This window comes from Pongo pygmaeus, chromosome 2, assembly GCF_028885625.2.
Source record: "Pongo pygmaeus isolate AG05252 chromosome 2, NHGRI_mPonPyg2-v2.0_pri, whole genome shotgun sequence".
NCBI classification, from domain to species: Eukaryota; Metazoa; Chordata; class Mammalia; order Primates; family Hominidae; genus Pongo; species Pongo pygmaeus.
This window is the reverse complement of record NC_085930.1, coordinates 155,294,832-155,309,686: the sequence shown is the minus strand read 5'-3', so window position 1 is coordinate 155,309,686 and position 14,855 is coordinate 155,294,832. Positions and strand designations below refer to the sequence as shown.

Sequence of the window (14,855 nt, the reverse complement as noted above, 5' to 3'; positions counted from 1 at the left end):
AACATGAGGGCTATAGTTAATGATAGTGGTATTCAGGATTTATGCTAAATGAGTAGATTATAGCTGCTCTTGCCCCAAGGGGGGAAATGTGTAATTATAGGAGTTGATGGATATGTCATACAAATAACTTAAATACACAGAATAAAAACTATTTTAGTTTAAAAAGGAACAATATTTATTTAAAAATGTGAGCTCGAAAACATTCAAATAAATGCTTAAAAATTAAAAAATAATATCACATAATTTAATAGAAGGAAAGAAAGAGCAAGACAGCAAGAAAGAAAAGGCACCACAAAGAAAAACAATTTTGGCCCCTCCTCATTTGTAGTCTAAGCTGCCTCTGCTCCCTCGCCTTGAAAAGCCACGGGCTTCCGAGGGATGGAGGTCAAAGCCAGAGCAAAGAAAGTTCCCGGGGGAGGCCACTCCCCAGCTGATGACTTTCCAGTTCCAGTTAGTGTCGGAGTCCCAGTTCCTCTCCGTAACCACCGGACAAACGTCTCTGGAGTCTCTCCAATGAGCAAGAAAGCAAATCGGGGGTAGGGGAGGGGCCTCACACCAGGTGGTGGGTGCAGTCCCTCCTCCAGCTCCTTCACCCTCCAGTAGTCCCGCGGGTCCCCGGGCGCCAGCGCGGGAACCGGGAAAAGGAAGCCGCGTTGTGTACGTTAAGATCCAGGAAACGAAACCAGGAGCCGCGGGTGGTGGCGGAAAGGTTACTCCCAGACCCTTTTCCGGCTGACTTCTGAGAAGGTTGTGCAAAAGCTGTGCCCGGCAGTCTAGAGGCGCAGAAGAGGAAGCCATCGCCTGGCCTCGGTTCTCTGGACCTTGTCTCTCTCGGGAGCGGAAACAGCGGCAGCCAGAGGTGCGTGGGCGGCTTTCTCTGCCGCCTCCCGGGGACTTGGGCGCGGGAACTGCGCGGAGCCTGCGCTGGGGCCAGGGCCGGGGTCAGGTGCGGAGGGCAACTTGTGGGGAACCGGCGCGAGGGCCCGCAGGTTGTGTTTGCTGCTCTGGGGTTGGAGGATGTGGAGTGAAGGTTGGGGCCAGAAATGCACGAGGCCTCTGAAAGGGACCCTGGAAGTGGAGCAGGTACACGGCAAGGGGCCCCAGGCGGCCCAGCGGCACCCGGGCTCACCCCAGAACCATTCGAATGACAAGGGGTGCCCTGCCTGAAAACGCTTCGCGGGGCTCAGCTTCCCCTTAGCTACACTGCTTTACAGGTAGACAACGACCCTGAATCCTGGGCAGAGGCTGGGCTCAGGAGCATGTGCCAGCGTAGTGGGGCTATTAGAAGGGACGGTTAATACAGCCTGCAAGCTGTCATTTATCAGTAAGTATTCAATGAAGTCCGCCAGGAGCCCACATCTATGCTAGGCCCTCCACAATACCGGCTTAGAACAGATAGAGGCGGTATCTAGCACGCTTCCTAAGTAAGACCATTAGCTCCAGTCAGGCTCCCCGACTTTAAATTCGGCATCTACTGCTTTACATCTGTGGACTATCAGACACTTTCTTCTTATATATGTTCTTTCCATTGCCTCATCTCTGAAATTGTGTAACTATTTAATGAGCTACAGAGTATAATGTAAAGTTCTTAGAGCAGTGCCTGGCACTACAGGAAGTACTCAGTGAAAGTTAGCTTTTATTATTTTAAATATTTGACAAAGTTCCTGCTTCTCCAAGCTGACTCTCTGGTTCCTATGTGGTTTCATTCACGCACTGTTATTCCTGGAGGTCTTGGCATAGCCACTTCCCAGTTCCAGGAACAGGCAGTCGTTTTTTCTGGCTTATCACATTGAGATACATGGTTACTACAAGTGACACTTAAACGTGTCAGGCAGTTTGGGGACTCCCTTCTTGAACTTTTTCTAAGAGCAAACCTTTCTCTTAATGCCACGCTGTTTACAACAATAGTAGGGCTTTGAACAACGAGAAAATGCGGGGAAATGAAAAAGACATATAAAGGGAAAGAGTGGATTTCTGCAATTGGATAGAAAAGTGGCATGTAAAATAGCTGGTTTATAGATCAAACTGCCTTTAGATCTGTAAAGGAGCTTAGAGTACAGGTGGAGAGACATCAAATGTGTGTGAGCAGACCCTTATGTACCTCTCCATCTTCATCTCTAAGAATGTCTCCCTCTTTTGCTCTGTAACCTCACTCGTCTTCCTATCCTTGAATGAGGCAAGTTCCTCCAGCTCAGGAATTCTACCTATGAAGTTCCCTCTATCTATAATGCCCTCCAACACCCCACCCACCATACCTCCATAGACTAGTTGATTTGAGACTTCCTTCAGCTACCAGTCTGACTTTTCTTAAACCCCCTACCACCGTCTAAGTTAGTGCCCCATAACCCTTTCTTATAGCAACATTAATTTTATTTATAGCACTTAGAGTATTTTTAATAATATATTTAATTCTTAATTGTCTGTCTCCCCTAGTGTCTAGGTATTGTGCTCTAGTGCCTGGTATAGTGCCTTGCATGCTCTATGCCTTCAATTAATTCCTTAAAAACCACACAAGCTTTATATTTAGTGAATATTTATATAGGAAGAATTTCTATATGTATATATGTGTATCTGTGTATATACACTATTGCACTGCCCTGAATAGTGCTAAATTAAAAAGCCAGAACACTTTTTAATCAGAACTTAACAGTTGCACTCTTCAGTTTTCCATATGTTCTTTTAATAAGTGATTAGAAAAAAATGATGTCTCCATATGTTGTCTGCTGCTGTAACAGAATACCTGAGACTTGGTAATTTATAAAGGACAGAAATTTATTTCTTATGGTTCTGGAGGCTAGGAAGTCCAACATAATCATGTGTTGCTTAAATACAGGAATACATTCTGAGAAATGCATCATGAGGCAATTTTGTGGTTGTGAGAATGTCATAGAATGTACTTACACAATCCTGGATACTATAGCCAGCCTACTATTTAGGCTGGGGTGGTAGGGTTGGGGGTGTTGAGGAGAGTCAGATTGAGAGCTGAAGGAAGTCTCAAATCAACTAGTCTATAGACGTGTGGGTGAGTGGGGTGGTGGAGGGCATTATAGATAGAGGGAACTTCACAGGTAGAAGTCCTGGGCTGGAGGGAACTTGGCTCATTCAAGAAAAGGAATGACCAGTGAGGTGGCAGATAGCCTACTAGACCTAGACTGTGTGGAATAAGGTGTTGCTCCTAGGCTAGAAACCTGTATAGCATGTTACTGTACTGAATACCGTAGGCAAGTATAATACAATGTCAAGTATTTATGTATCTAAACATAGAAAGGGTACAGTAAAAATAATCTTACGGGACCACCATCATATATGTGATCTGTTATTGTGGTGCATGACTGTGTGGAGGCACCAGCATCTTGTGAGGGTCTTCTTACTGCATCATCCCATGGTGGAAAGTGGAAGGGCAAGACAGCAGGAGAGAGTGGAACTTGATTTTCTTACAAGCCTACTCTGGCAATAACAAACCCACTCCCAAGATAATGACATTAATCTATTCATGAAGGTAGAGTGCTTATAAACTAATCATATTTTGTTAGGCCCCACCTCCCAACACTGTTGCATTGGAAATTAAGTTTCCAACACATGAACTTAGCTCACACATTCTAGCCATAGCACCTGGCCTAATTAAAGCTAAGTGGCACAAGAGTAAATTGAAATTCAAGCCTTTTCTGTCTTACATAAGAAAGATACCTTAAAAGAGTCTTTTAACAAATTTCACTGAAGGATGTCAGTCTTCCTTTTTTCAGTGAATTAGAGACATCGGTACAAAGAATATGAATTATTAATCATCTTAATTCAGCTAGTTAGCAAGCTGTATCACATTTATTAAAATCACTTTTATTTCTATGGGTTTAGTTTCACCATTTATTAGGAGGAAAGGAAACAAATTTGTGAGGGAGCTCTGGGTTGTCAGGAAAGGCTTTTCGGAGTAGTAAAGCAATCAAATGAGAATAACTGATTCAGTATTTGTTTCCTTTGTCTCTGGTTTACTTTTTAGTTTTGTAGAACACTTGATCGCTACCATCTCACTTGGTCCTAGTTGATGTATCATCTACATTTTTATTCAAGGTTTAATATAAAATGCTATAAAAGGCTATCCTAAACTGGTTTTAAGCATATTTATTTTGTTTGTTAAGCATAAAATACGCAAGAGAATTTTTATGGAATGACTCCTTGTTACAAGGTACTTTGCATTTATAATCAGCCACAGTCACCTCAGTTTCATCCGGTATCTTACAAGTATGATGTGCTGTATACTCAAAGCCTCACCACCTGCTTGCCCCACCCATTTGCTTAAATGTATCAATTTTTTCTAAGCTTAACTTTTACCAAAACTGGAGTTCAACAGATGAATATTTTTCCTTCTTAGATGTTAACTAAACATTTTTAAAGGTGCAAAATTTACATACAAACATAACCCAAATGACATGGAAGTTACGTGATTTGTGACTTGCCTCTGTAATGTTCCCCTGGCCTGCTTGAAATTCCTACCTTCCCTCTAGTCTAGTATCTTATTCTCAGTTATTGAGAGGAAGTTAGGGACCTAGAATTCTTGTTTTCAGAGCAGCAGATTTTTGTTAAAATAATTCAAAACATTTATCCCTATCTTGGGGCTTGAAGAGAATGTGAAGTGCTTTATCCTCTGTTTTGAGGGAATGAGGGAAGGAGCTTGTTCTTAGGCAATTAACAAGTAAATTTAAATAAATAATCCAAATCTGGTGTAGGTAAACAAATTTTAGTTTTAGGAACTTTCAAAATTAAGTATGCTTCCCCTTTGGGCTCCAGATTTTACAGTAATACTTTTTGAAAGCAGTAAGATAAAAATTTCAGGACCTCAAGAGATGGGTCAAAAGAGTTTCACTGTAATATGAATTTTGAAGCCAGAACTGGAAATCCCCTGTGCTGCGTCTTCCTCTTCGTGGTAGTAGAGGTTACAGTTATCAAATAGTCCAGAGAAGCAATGGGAACTTATGATTTCTGATAGAAAAATTTTAACAGAGGTGTAGTTGTATGCAAATAATATGTGATGCCTCAGTTTCCTCCAAAGTCTTAGTTAACAGAGTTAGAAAAAATCTGATTATATTTGAAGTTCTGTGTTCATACTGGAGTAATTATTTTTCCAATGATACAGTATACAACATAACTTTATTACTTTTTTGGAACAGCATAAAGATGATTTTCCCTTTCTCTGAAGTATTTCTGAAATTAAAAATGAAATAAGTGTGGTAGAAGCCATTATTTATGAATTATCATGCTAAATTAACTCATTAATTAATTCATTCAGGGCACACCCAGTTATTCCCCAAACTGAGTGATATATTTCTTGGAATAGACTTATAAAGCTTGAGAAAACCCGAAGGATCATTATAACAGCAAACAGGAATGTAGGCATCCACATACTGGATGACTTTAGTGACCTGGCACACAGTGCCTTATCTACTTGGCACATGTACAGGTACAAGGAACACTTAACATTTTTCACCAGAGCTTATTACATACCATTTTCAATGCTTGAGATATTATATAAATGCTAAAATTCTAAAACCTATAGTAAAGCAAAGACCCAGATTTTATACTGCAGTAGTTTTGCCAGTAAGTCTCATCCTCACTAACTTATCTTTTAAGATTAAAAATAATGTAACCAAGGGGGAAGAAAAAGAGCAAATATGAGCAAATTGTCATTGTTTTAGAATCTGCTTCTTTTCCTTTCCGGTGTTTCTGTGCAAGGAGAGAATGATCTCTGACCTTGTGAAAGGCAAATACCATGTGTATTCATGGTTGTTACTCATTTGGCAAGGACTTGAAACTCATGACACTCCCTGCTTAAGATCCTCCACCTATTCTTAACAGCTGGGCTCCCCAGCTCCTGGATCACCAACCAGTACCAGTCTGTGGCCTGTTAGGAATTGGGCTTGTACAGCAGGAGCTGAGCAGCTGGAGAGTGAGCGAAGTTTCATCTGTATTGACAGCTGCTCCCCATCGCTCACATATATTACCACCTGAGCTCGACCTCCTGTCAGATCAGCAGTGGCATTAGATTCTCATAGGAGCAAGAACCCTATTGGGAACTGCACGTGTGAGGGATCTAGGTTGCGCACTCCTTATGAGAGTCTAACGCCTGATGATTGGTCACTGTCTCCCATCACCCCCACATGGGACTGTCTAGTTGCGGGAATACAAGCTCAGGGGTCCCACTGATTCTACCTTATAATGAATTGTATAATTCTTTTGTTATATATTACAATGTAATAATAGTAGAAATAAAGTGCACAATAAATGTAATGTGCTTGAATCATCCCAAAACCATCCCCTGCTCCACTGGTCCATGTCTTCCACAAAACCGGTCCCTGGTGCCAAAAAGGTTGGGGACCACTGTTTACCAGGATACATAGCATGGGTTTATGAATTCCCTATCTTTGCAGCACATCCTTTATTTCTGGCTTGCATGGGACTTGAAAGCCTAAAACAACTAAATGCTAAGAAAAATTATTTTTAAAATTATGACAAAAATATTTTCTATTTCAGATGTATAGATCTGCAATCCAGAAACTATGAATTTTTTTCAGTTGAGTAGTCTGTTTGCCAAAAAATAAAAAATAAAAAATAAAAACTTGCCTAAGTTTCTTCTCTTACATTTTATTTAGGATTTGCCCTTAGACATTATTTAGTGCTTTTCTGACGTTGTAGGGAAGGTGAGAATAATTGAAACACTAGTTTCTTAAAATTTCTGTTTAAATTGATTACAGGCCGTAGAATTTTTTTTTAAGCTAAGCATGTTATAGAGAGGTATCCTATAAGAAGCAAGGGGCAGGTAAAGACTTCAGAGATGTGTAGTCCAGTGTGTTAATTAAAGGATACTACCTACTTCTAATTCGGTATGTATTAATCTTTTCTGATATATCAAAGTACTCTTCGCATATTTTAAGAAAATTGGCATTTTAAAGTATAGTCTTTGATGGTAGAAACGTGAGGTTGACAAAAATCAGTCCTCTTATGTATGAATTTAGTCTTAAACAGTTCTTCATATGATGGAATCTAAAACACAAATGTAGTCTTGAAAACTTTTAGTCTACTTTGGTTACATGTGTTTATTATTGTTCACCTTATAGATTAATAGCAGAAAAGTATAAATTTTAATATTTCTACGTTTCTGGCTTGATGAGGTCTACAGCATTAATTTCTGACCAGTTAATGCAAACTGAGATTCCTATTGTCCTAAGAAAATCTGGGAAGTTAGTAACACAGACACATCTTTTGATTTATTTCAGGACCACATAAACCCATTTTGAATTATTCAACCATTGCTGAACTTCTTGAGTATGTATAATTAAGAGTTGACTATAATTGGAATGTTCTTAAGACTTTAAGTTGATTATAAAGTTTTGTGCTTAAAGTTGGCAATAATCAAAACAAAACAAACAAAAAAAAACTTTATTTTGAAACACAGTCTTGCTCTGTCACCCAGGCTGGAATGCAGTGATGACATCATACTTCATTATAGCGTCAATATCCCAGGCTCAAGCAATCCTCCCACCTCAACCTCCCGAGTAGTTGGGACTACAGGCGCATGCCACCATGCTTAGCTAATTTTTTTTTAGTAGGGACAATGTCTGTCCATGTTGCCCAGTCTGGTCTCAAACTTCTGGACTCAAGTGATCCTCCTGCCTCAGCTTCCCAAAATACTGGCATTATAGGCATGAGCCACCACCCCTGGCCAAAAAATAATTCTGAAACAGCGAGGAGGAAGGCGGTTTCTTCTTGGGAAGTCTAGATTTTAGTTAAGCATGTAGAGGGATCAGTTGACTTATTAACCACTTAGGATTGCACAGTAGGAGAATTTAAAGGGTAGCCAGCACTGGAGTGGGCCTGGGAAGGGGAAGGGCAGTTTGTGTTAGTGTGCATGGGTCCAAGATAAAAATGTTGGGTAACAGAGTTTTGCCTAATGCATTGTCGCTAAAAGGGATGAAGGGCATCAGGATCTACAGGAGATGCAAAAAGTAATGACAGGATAGTAGTGGGAAAAACTAGGGTGGGATCAAGGCACTGGAAGGCAGAAATATTGAGTAGAATGTTTGCTGCAATTTATGTTTCTGTATAAATACCGAGTACAAAGTTTCACTTGGGTGGTCAGGGTGCTATGGCTGTGACAACTCCTGAGAGTGGGTTTTCTGGTAAAAAAAAAAAAAAAAAAAAAACTCTCTGAATGCACGGAGTAGACTCAGGCCTTCTCAAATTTGCGAAGAACAGGTCCACAAGACCTACATTTCCCAAGATAATTGCAGTAGTGTGACCTGATAATTAACATTTTTTGCTTTCCTGCTGGAACATTCCTGGGGCCCAGAGACTGGGCCAAGCATTTCCAGTCCAGAGACTGGGAACTGAACCAAGCATTTCCTTTAGATTGTGCAGGTTGTGAAGGTTGATGTTATTAGCTTAGTTACTACTTGGAGTCTTAGCTCATAGTGTGTCTTTATGGCTTTCTGCCTCACTGGACCCTCTTCCCAAAAGGATTTAGAATGTGTTCACCATCATGAGCTGACCAACAATTTCTAAATTCCTACTCAGAAACACAGCAAAGGGAATGCAGTCAAGCACAAAGGGCTAAATGACTAGGTAAGGCTGGGCTGGATGAATAAAGAGGAATATCCCATGAATGTGACTGTGTAGTTTTAGAGTATCCTGATTCAACTGTTATATTTGACTTGTGGCCTTGTAGACAGTGTATTAATATCAGATCTTCTTTTTCAGAACTGTTTTAATCATGGACAAACAAAGTAAGTAATTTATTTTAAATGTTTACTTTCCTCCTTATAATGTTAATCTATTGGTAACTTGTTATTTGTCATAATGTTTTATTCAGTGTCTGAAAGTATATAATTTGCTTTCTGTTGTTTATGCTCCAGAATACAATGTCTAGTTCACTATTTTGACTATAGAGAAGATGTACAAAAATAGCACTACCACTAGGTTTTTCATTAAAAATAAGAAAGCCTTTTGGAAAGGTAAGAATGCCAGATTTATTGGGAAATATGTTCTGTAACGTATATTTAAACCAGAATAATATCCTCTTTGTGTATTTTATATGTATAAAGATTATTCAAGTCATACTAATTAACAGATAATAAGATTTGAGTTCATTGTAATAAACTCCTCAGATACACACCTCAATGTATATTTCATCACAGACACATGTTTGTATTTTAAGTAAATACCAGTCATTATGTTCTGGCTTTTTTTCTCTCAAGAAAATTCTAAGTAAGATGGATATTTATCAAGCAAGTAATAAAAGACTGTCTTATTAAGATATCAAGGTTCTGAAGAACAGAGGGAAAATTATGTTCAAAATTCCCACTACATAGGGAAAATTAAATTCAAAAATTAAATCCTGTTTTTCTGAAATGCTTTTCTTTATTCTCTCTTTCATCTTTGTTGTGGTAACAAAAAAATATTTATCTGTCACTACAGTGTCACTCTTATTAGATATATGAAATAATCTCCAGGACTAGACTTCTTGCTTTTCCCATGTGAAGTTTTATGATTTTCTTTTTACTTACAAAACTCAAAGCTTTTTAAATGTAAATTTATATAGAATTACACTGTTTTATTTGCCACAGGCTTTAAGTTGATTCCACTCAATTTACAAAAATTTATCTGGTCATGGTCATAGTCAACTTTTAACTCTTCAGTTTTGTATGTATAATTGTATGTATGTATGAATGTATTTGCATAAATAGAAATAAAATGTGTATATGGGTGTGAATTAATGTGTAAATATGTATATATACATACATGTAGACATAAAAATAAAATATCTTTAAGACAATGTGATAGACTTGTACTTCTTATAAGCCGTTTTAAGTTGCATTTCAAAAATGCAGTAATCAAACCATAATTAACATGCTCTTTGTTCTACCTGAACACCTGCCCATTCACTCATTCTCCTTGTATGAATTCCCCCTGGAATGCCTGAAATCAGAGTCATTGCTTTGGTACCAAAAGCCCAGAGATTGTGAGCTCGTGATTTCTTGAGTCTGTCTGTTTCTGTATATGTGTATGTTTGTGTGTTCTATGTTCTAGTATTCAAACAATGTTGCTTATTAAGAGGTATCACAATGTGACGTACCTGTCAATGGTAGATCTTTACTTCAGACTTGCAAAGTATTTTCTTGAAATCTATTCTGAGTCTGATGCTGTTGTTTCCAACTTAATTTGGGAGCAGGGGCTGCAGGCAGGGCCTTATTAGCTGGAGAACTAGGGAGTTAGGTCAGTCACTTGATGCTGAGAAATAGAAGAGAATGGATGGGAAAGAATGATGGGGAGTTTCAGAGATTTATGATGATTCAGAAATCACAGGGTATGTTGCAATGTTTGTCCAGGGAAAAGTCCTCATTTGTTTTTTGTTGTTGTTTTGTGTTATTTATTTATTTATTTATTTATTAGAGATGGAGTCTCGCTCTGTCACCCAGGCTGGAGTGCGGTGGCACGATCTCGGTTCACTGCAACCTCCGCCTCCCGGGTTTAAGTGATTCTCCTGCCTCAGCCTCCTGAGTTGCTGGGACTACAGGCACGTGCCACCATGCCTGGCTAATTTTTGTATTTTTAGTAGAGATGGGGTTTCATTTTGTTGGCCAGGCTAGTCTTGAACGAGTAGGAGAGCGGTTTTTTTGCCTGATTTTACGCAGTCACCATGGACTGCATTCTGCTGAAGTCATGATGAAGCCATTTATAAAGGAGAAAGGCCAGGGCACGGGGCGGGGGAAACAATCCAATCTTCCTGATAAAACCACACAATTCACAAGTTGAGTGGTCTTTGAAAGTTCATAATAGAGACACATACAAAAAAATGTGTTACAGTGAAAGTTTGACCTATATGTTCTTCTATATTGTCTCCATGATTCTAAAACAAAAGACTTTGAATTTACAGTTAGTAATTCATAAGGAAACAGATAAAGAGATAAGTATAGAGTCTACTACACCTTAAGCTGTATGAAAGCAGAGCCATTGTAGCCACAGAGCCTAATTCAAGGGTGACACAGGACATGCTCAGTAAATATTTAGAGACTGGCTGTGGTAGGTAACTGAATGACTAGATAGACACGAATATTAATATTTAGGAGGTTGAACCATTTGTGCATATATTAAGGTTACTCAAGCCTTATTAGCAAATAACGAAGTTTAATATGCTGGTGTATTGTAATTAAACGTGGCTTTTGTGGGTCAAAAACAGTCATATTTGGGGAATTTCATATGGTTCAACTTTATTGGTGTAGTTCCAGAGTAAGCATAAAATATATAAATACTGAAGTATATTCATTATTTTAAATATTTAAAATAATAATTCTAATAGCAGTGATGATAGATATCTTTAAAATCATCCATAATTCTACCATCCTCACATCCCATTAATTTCGTTTATCTCTTTCTTCGTAGTCCATATGTAATTTTAAAGCTATCTTTATTTTATTATCAACAAAACATGGAACTGAACATTCATCAGGGATGTTTCAAAAACTGGTAATTCAGCCCCAGTAACTTAGCTGTCTCATTTTATCTAAAGAAGAATTTGTTTGAAACAAATTTGCTAATTGCAAATTAGCTCTGGTAACAGGCACAGCTTATGTTAAGTGAAAATTTTACTTTCCCTATTCCAATACAGCATAAGACCACACAAGTGACAATTATCTAAGTACAATACATTGTTTCTTTCTAATATATATTTTATTTAATCAGGCATCTATTTACCTCTCCTTGAATTGCAGACCCACAGATGAATGCTTCTCACCCGGAAACAAACTTGCCAGTTGGGTATCCTCCTCAGTATCCACCAACAGCATTCCAAGGTAAAGTAGTTGCTGAAAGAAGAAAAAGTAAAATTAATCAATCGAGAGAGAGAGGGAGAGAGAGAAAGAGAGAGAGAGAATTGTGCATTTGTTTTTATTTTAGTAGTTCTTTTTTTAAAATTATATTAATGAAATTTTGGCAGCCTAGTTGTTCTTGATCATTTTTATTTGGCTATCATTTTCCATAGAAGTAATTTTTATTTATAGAGGACAGTAAAGGTATAAAGAAAGCTAGTGAAAACAGCATTAGGTTTACGTTTAGCAAATGAAATACAAGACTGCACATCCCAAAATACAAATGTTAAGTAAAATATTTTATTGATCCTCCATCTGTTCTGAAAATTATGATCGTTTAATCACATTTAGGAAATTTATTTCTGATAAATTGAGTCATGTAGTAGCTTGGCATGTGTTCAGTGAGAGTCACATCAAAATAGTAAGACTGCTTAAAACTGAGAGTAATAGAAATTCAGTTACCTGGTAATAATTCTCATTTTAATTTTATAATATATATGAAAGCTTTATTTTTGTTTATATGCTGATTCAGCCCTGTATTTCTAAGAAAAGTAATTGTGTCATTTGACTACGTACATAATTGAGTACATTTTTTTCTTTTCAACCAATGCCTGAAAGAATTCAGAGATTTTCATTTAGGCAAATGCAGTTATCAAAACTACTAGAACTTTAAAAATAGCAAAGTCCATGGCATGTCCAGATTTACAAGCAGACAGGCTACCCACATCTTGAAAGAGCATCCCGAAGATTTAGGATCAAAGGGAATGTGGTTTGGATAGAAGGATGTACCCACTGTGTTTTCTTCTCTGAGTAAAAAAATGTGCTTAGGAGCTGAATGTCATGTTTAATTGCCTAGCAAGAAACCTCCCTGCGGGTCCCGGATCTCATCCAGATGTTTGCAACTAAAAGAATGTGAGCTAGATAAGCTCAAAGACTCTCAGGTGGTGGCTCATGGCAACCATGTCTGCGCTGAAGTATCATCACCCAGAAGCACTTAAAAATAGTAGTGCAAAGGCACTATTCCAGAAAAATTAAATCATAGCTTCCGGTGGTGGGACTCAAGGAATAGTAATCTTTTAACACCCCAAGTGATTCTAAGGTGAAGCCAGGGTTGAGAACCTCTGCTCTAGATTCTTATAGGGTTGGTGTTTGGAAAATCATTAGTAAGTCTATAATATTCATCCAAGGCACTTGAGAGAATGATTTAATCCACCCTATCGCTAATTAAAAGTAGATATACATAAATAATACAGTTCAGATATAATCAGACTTGAGAGTTTGTATATATATAATACACATATATACGTACATACGTGTATATATAATACACATATGTACGTACATACGTATATATAATACACATATATGTACGTACATACGTATATATAATACACATATATGTACGTACATACGTATATATAATACACATATATGTACGTACATACGTATATATAATACACATATATGTACGTACATACGTATATATAATACACATATATGTACGTACATACGTATATATAATACACATATATGTACGTACATACGTATATATAATACACATATATGTACGTACATACGTATATATAATACACATATATGTACGTACATACGTATATATAATACACATATATGTACATATGTATATATAATACACATATATATGTATATATAATACACATATATATGTATATATGTGTATATATATATACACAAACTGTATATATATATAGAGAGAGAAAGTTTGTATATATATAGTGTATATATATATAGCTCTACAGCTTGATTTTGTTTCTCAAGTCCAAGATTACATATAGCACAAGTCTTAAGATAACAATGACGCTAAGAGTAAGGATAATTGAAAATTGAGAGCTTACCATGCTTTAGTCATTGTTTTAAATGTGGAGTTAATGTGGACTAACACTTTTAATTCTCAGAATACTCTTATGAGGTAAATACTGTCAGTTATCCCCATTATGTGTGTGGGAAAGCTGAGGCATAGGAAGTTTGGATCAGGCTTCAAGTTCTGCCTGCTTTTAAAAAAAATTTGTATAGGTAAATGTGCTGGTAAACCGGGTTCTGCCTTCTGTACTAATAGTTATGTGGTAGTTTAAACAAATTGCAGTACCTCAAAGCCTCAGTGTTCCTATCTATAAATAAGGGTGATATTTTCAGTGTAGGTTGCTTTGTAGAGTAAATGAGAGTATATGTAAAACACTGAGCACAATGCAGCACAGTGCTTGCAAATAATAAATGACAAGTATTTGCTAACATATTTAAAATATTTTAAATCAATTAGTCTTTACATAAATGATACTAGTATTCAAATTTCAGGGGAATTCTTTATGCTTAATTCATTGATTTGAGGAGTAATCAATCATACTTTCAGAGTCTGGGGAAAATTATGATGATGTTAAAAATAGTAAGAAATTAACTCACATCTCCACATCCCCACTGGTCTGCCTATGGTCTGGTTTCTGTGCTGACCCCAGTGATCTTTAAAAATGTAAATCTGCTCATATTACAGAGAGTGTATAGCCCCTATTTTATTAGTGGCCTATTACTTTTAGGATAAAGGCTAACACTAAACCCAGGATAGCCTTTTCCATGCTCTCTGTTTAAATTCCTCTTGAGCCTGGCTTGCTGTTATTCAGCTAGACTGGCTGTTTTTCAGATTTTTAAAGGCCTATGTTACTTACTGTCCCAGGACGTTGCTCTGAAATGTTCTTTCTGTGATTCTGGCCTCCCGAACTCCTGTGCATCCTTCAGATCTCAGCATAAAGATACCCCTCAGGGCAGCTGTTCCTACTCCTTCCCTTTTTCTCTTCCCATCTCAATAGCGACCTTTGGCATCTCTAGTCATAAAACCGTGGTCTCTTACTTGAAAGCATTTATCTCCAATTCTAATTAATCAATTAATTACACTGGTATGATAGCTCCCTAGAATAAGTGGGGATATAAAGTTGTCTCTCTCATTAAACAATGATGGGCAGGGATTGCATCTGT

The 14,855-nt window shown here is 37.6% G+C and overlaps 1 protein-coding gene across 6 annotated transcripts in view; it reads left to right on the top strand.

The window, feature by feature from the left end:
- The first annotated feature begins 724 nt into the window (after positions 1-724).
- Positions 725-14,855, top strand: part of LOC129033598 (phospholipid scramblase 1) — a 29,598-nt gene continuing 15,467 nt past the window's right edge. For 2 of the 6 annotated variants that reach the window (XM_054482371.2, XM_063662317.1), the window contains exons 1-3: positions 725-859; positions 8,746-8,771; positions 11,757-11,837. In XM_054482371.2, coding sequence (XP_054338346.1) covers positions 8,759-8,771; positions 11,757-11,837 — 94 coding nt within the window. In that variant the 5' untranslated portion in view covers positions 725-859; positions 8,746-8,758. Of the gene's footprint in view, positions 860-3,203; positions 8,611-8,745; positions 8,772-11,756; positions 11,838-14,855 lie in introns of those variants that run through there. The other 4 variants (XR_008501625.2, XM_063662316.1, XM_054482370.2 and 1 more) reach the window with 3 other exon arrangements.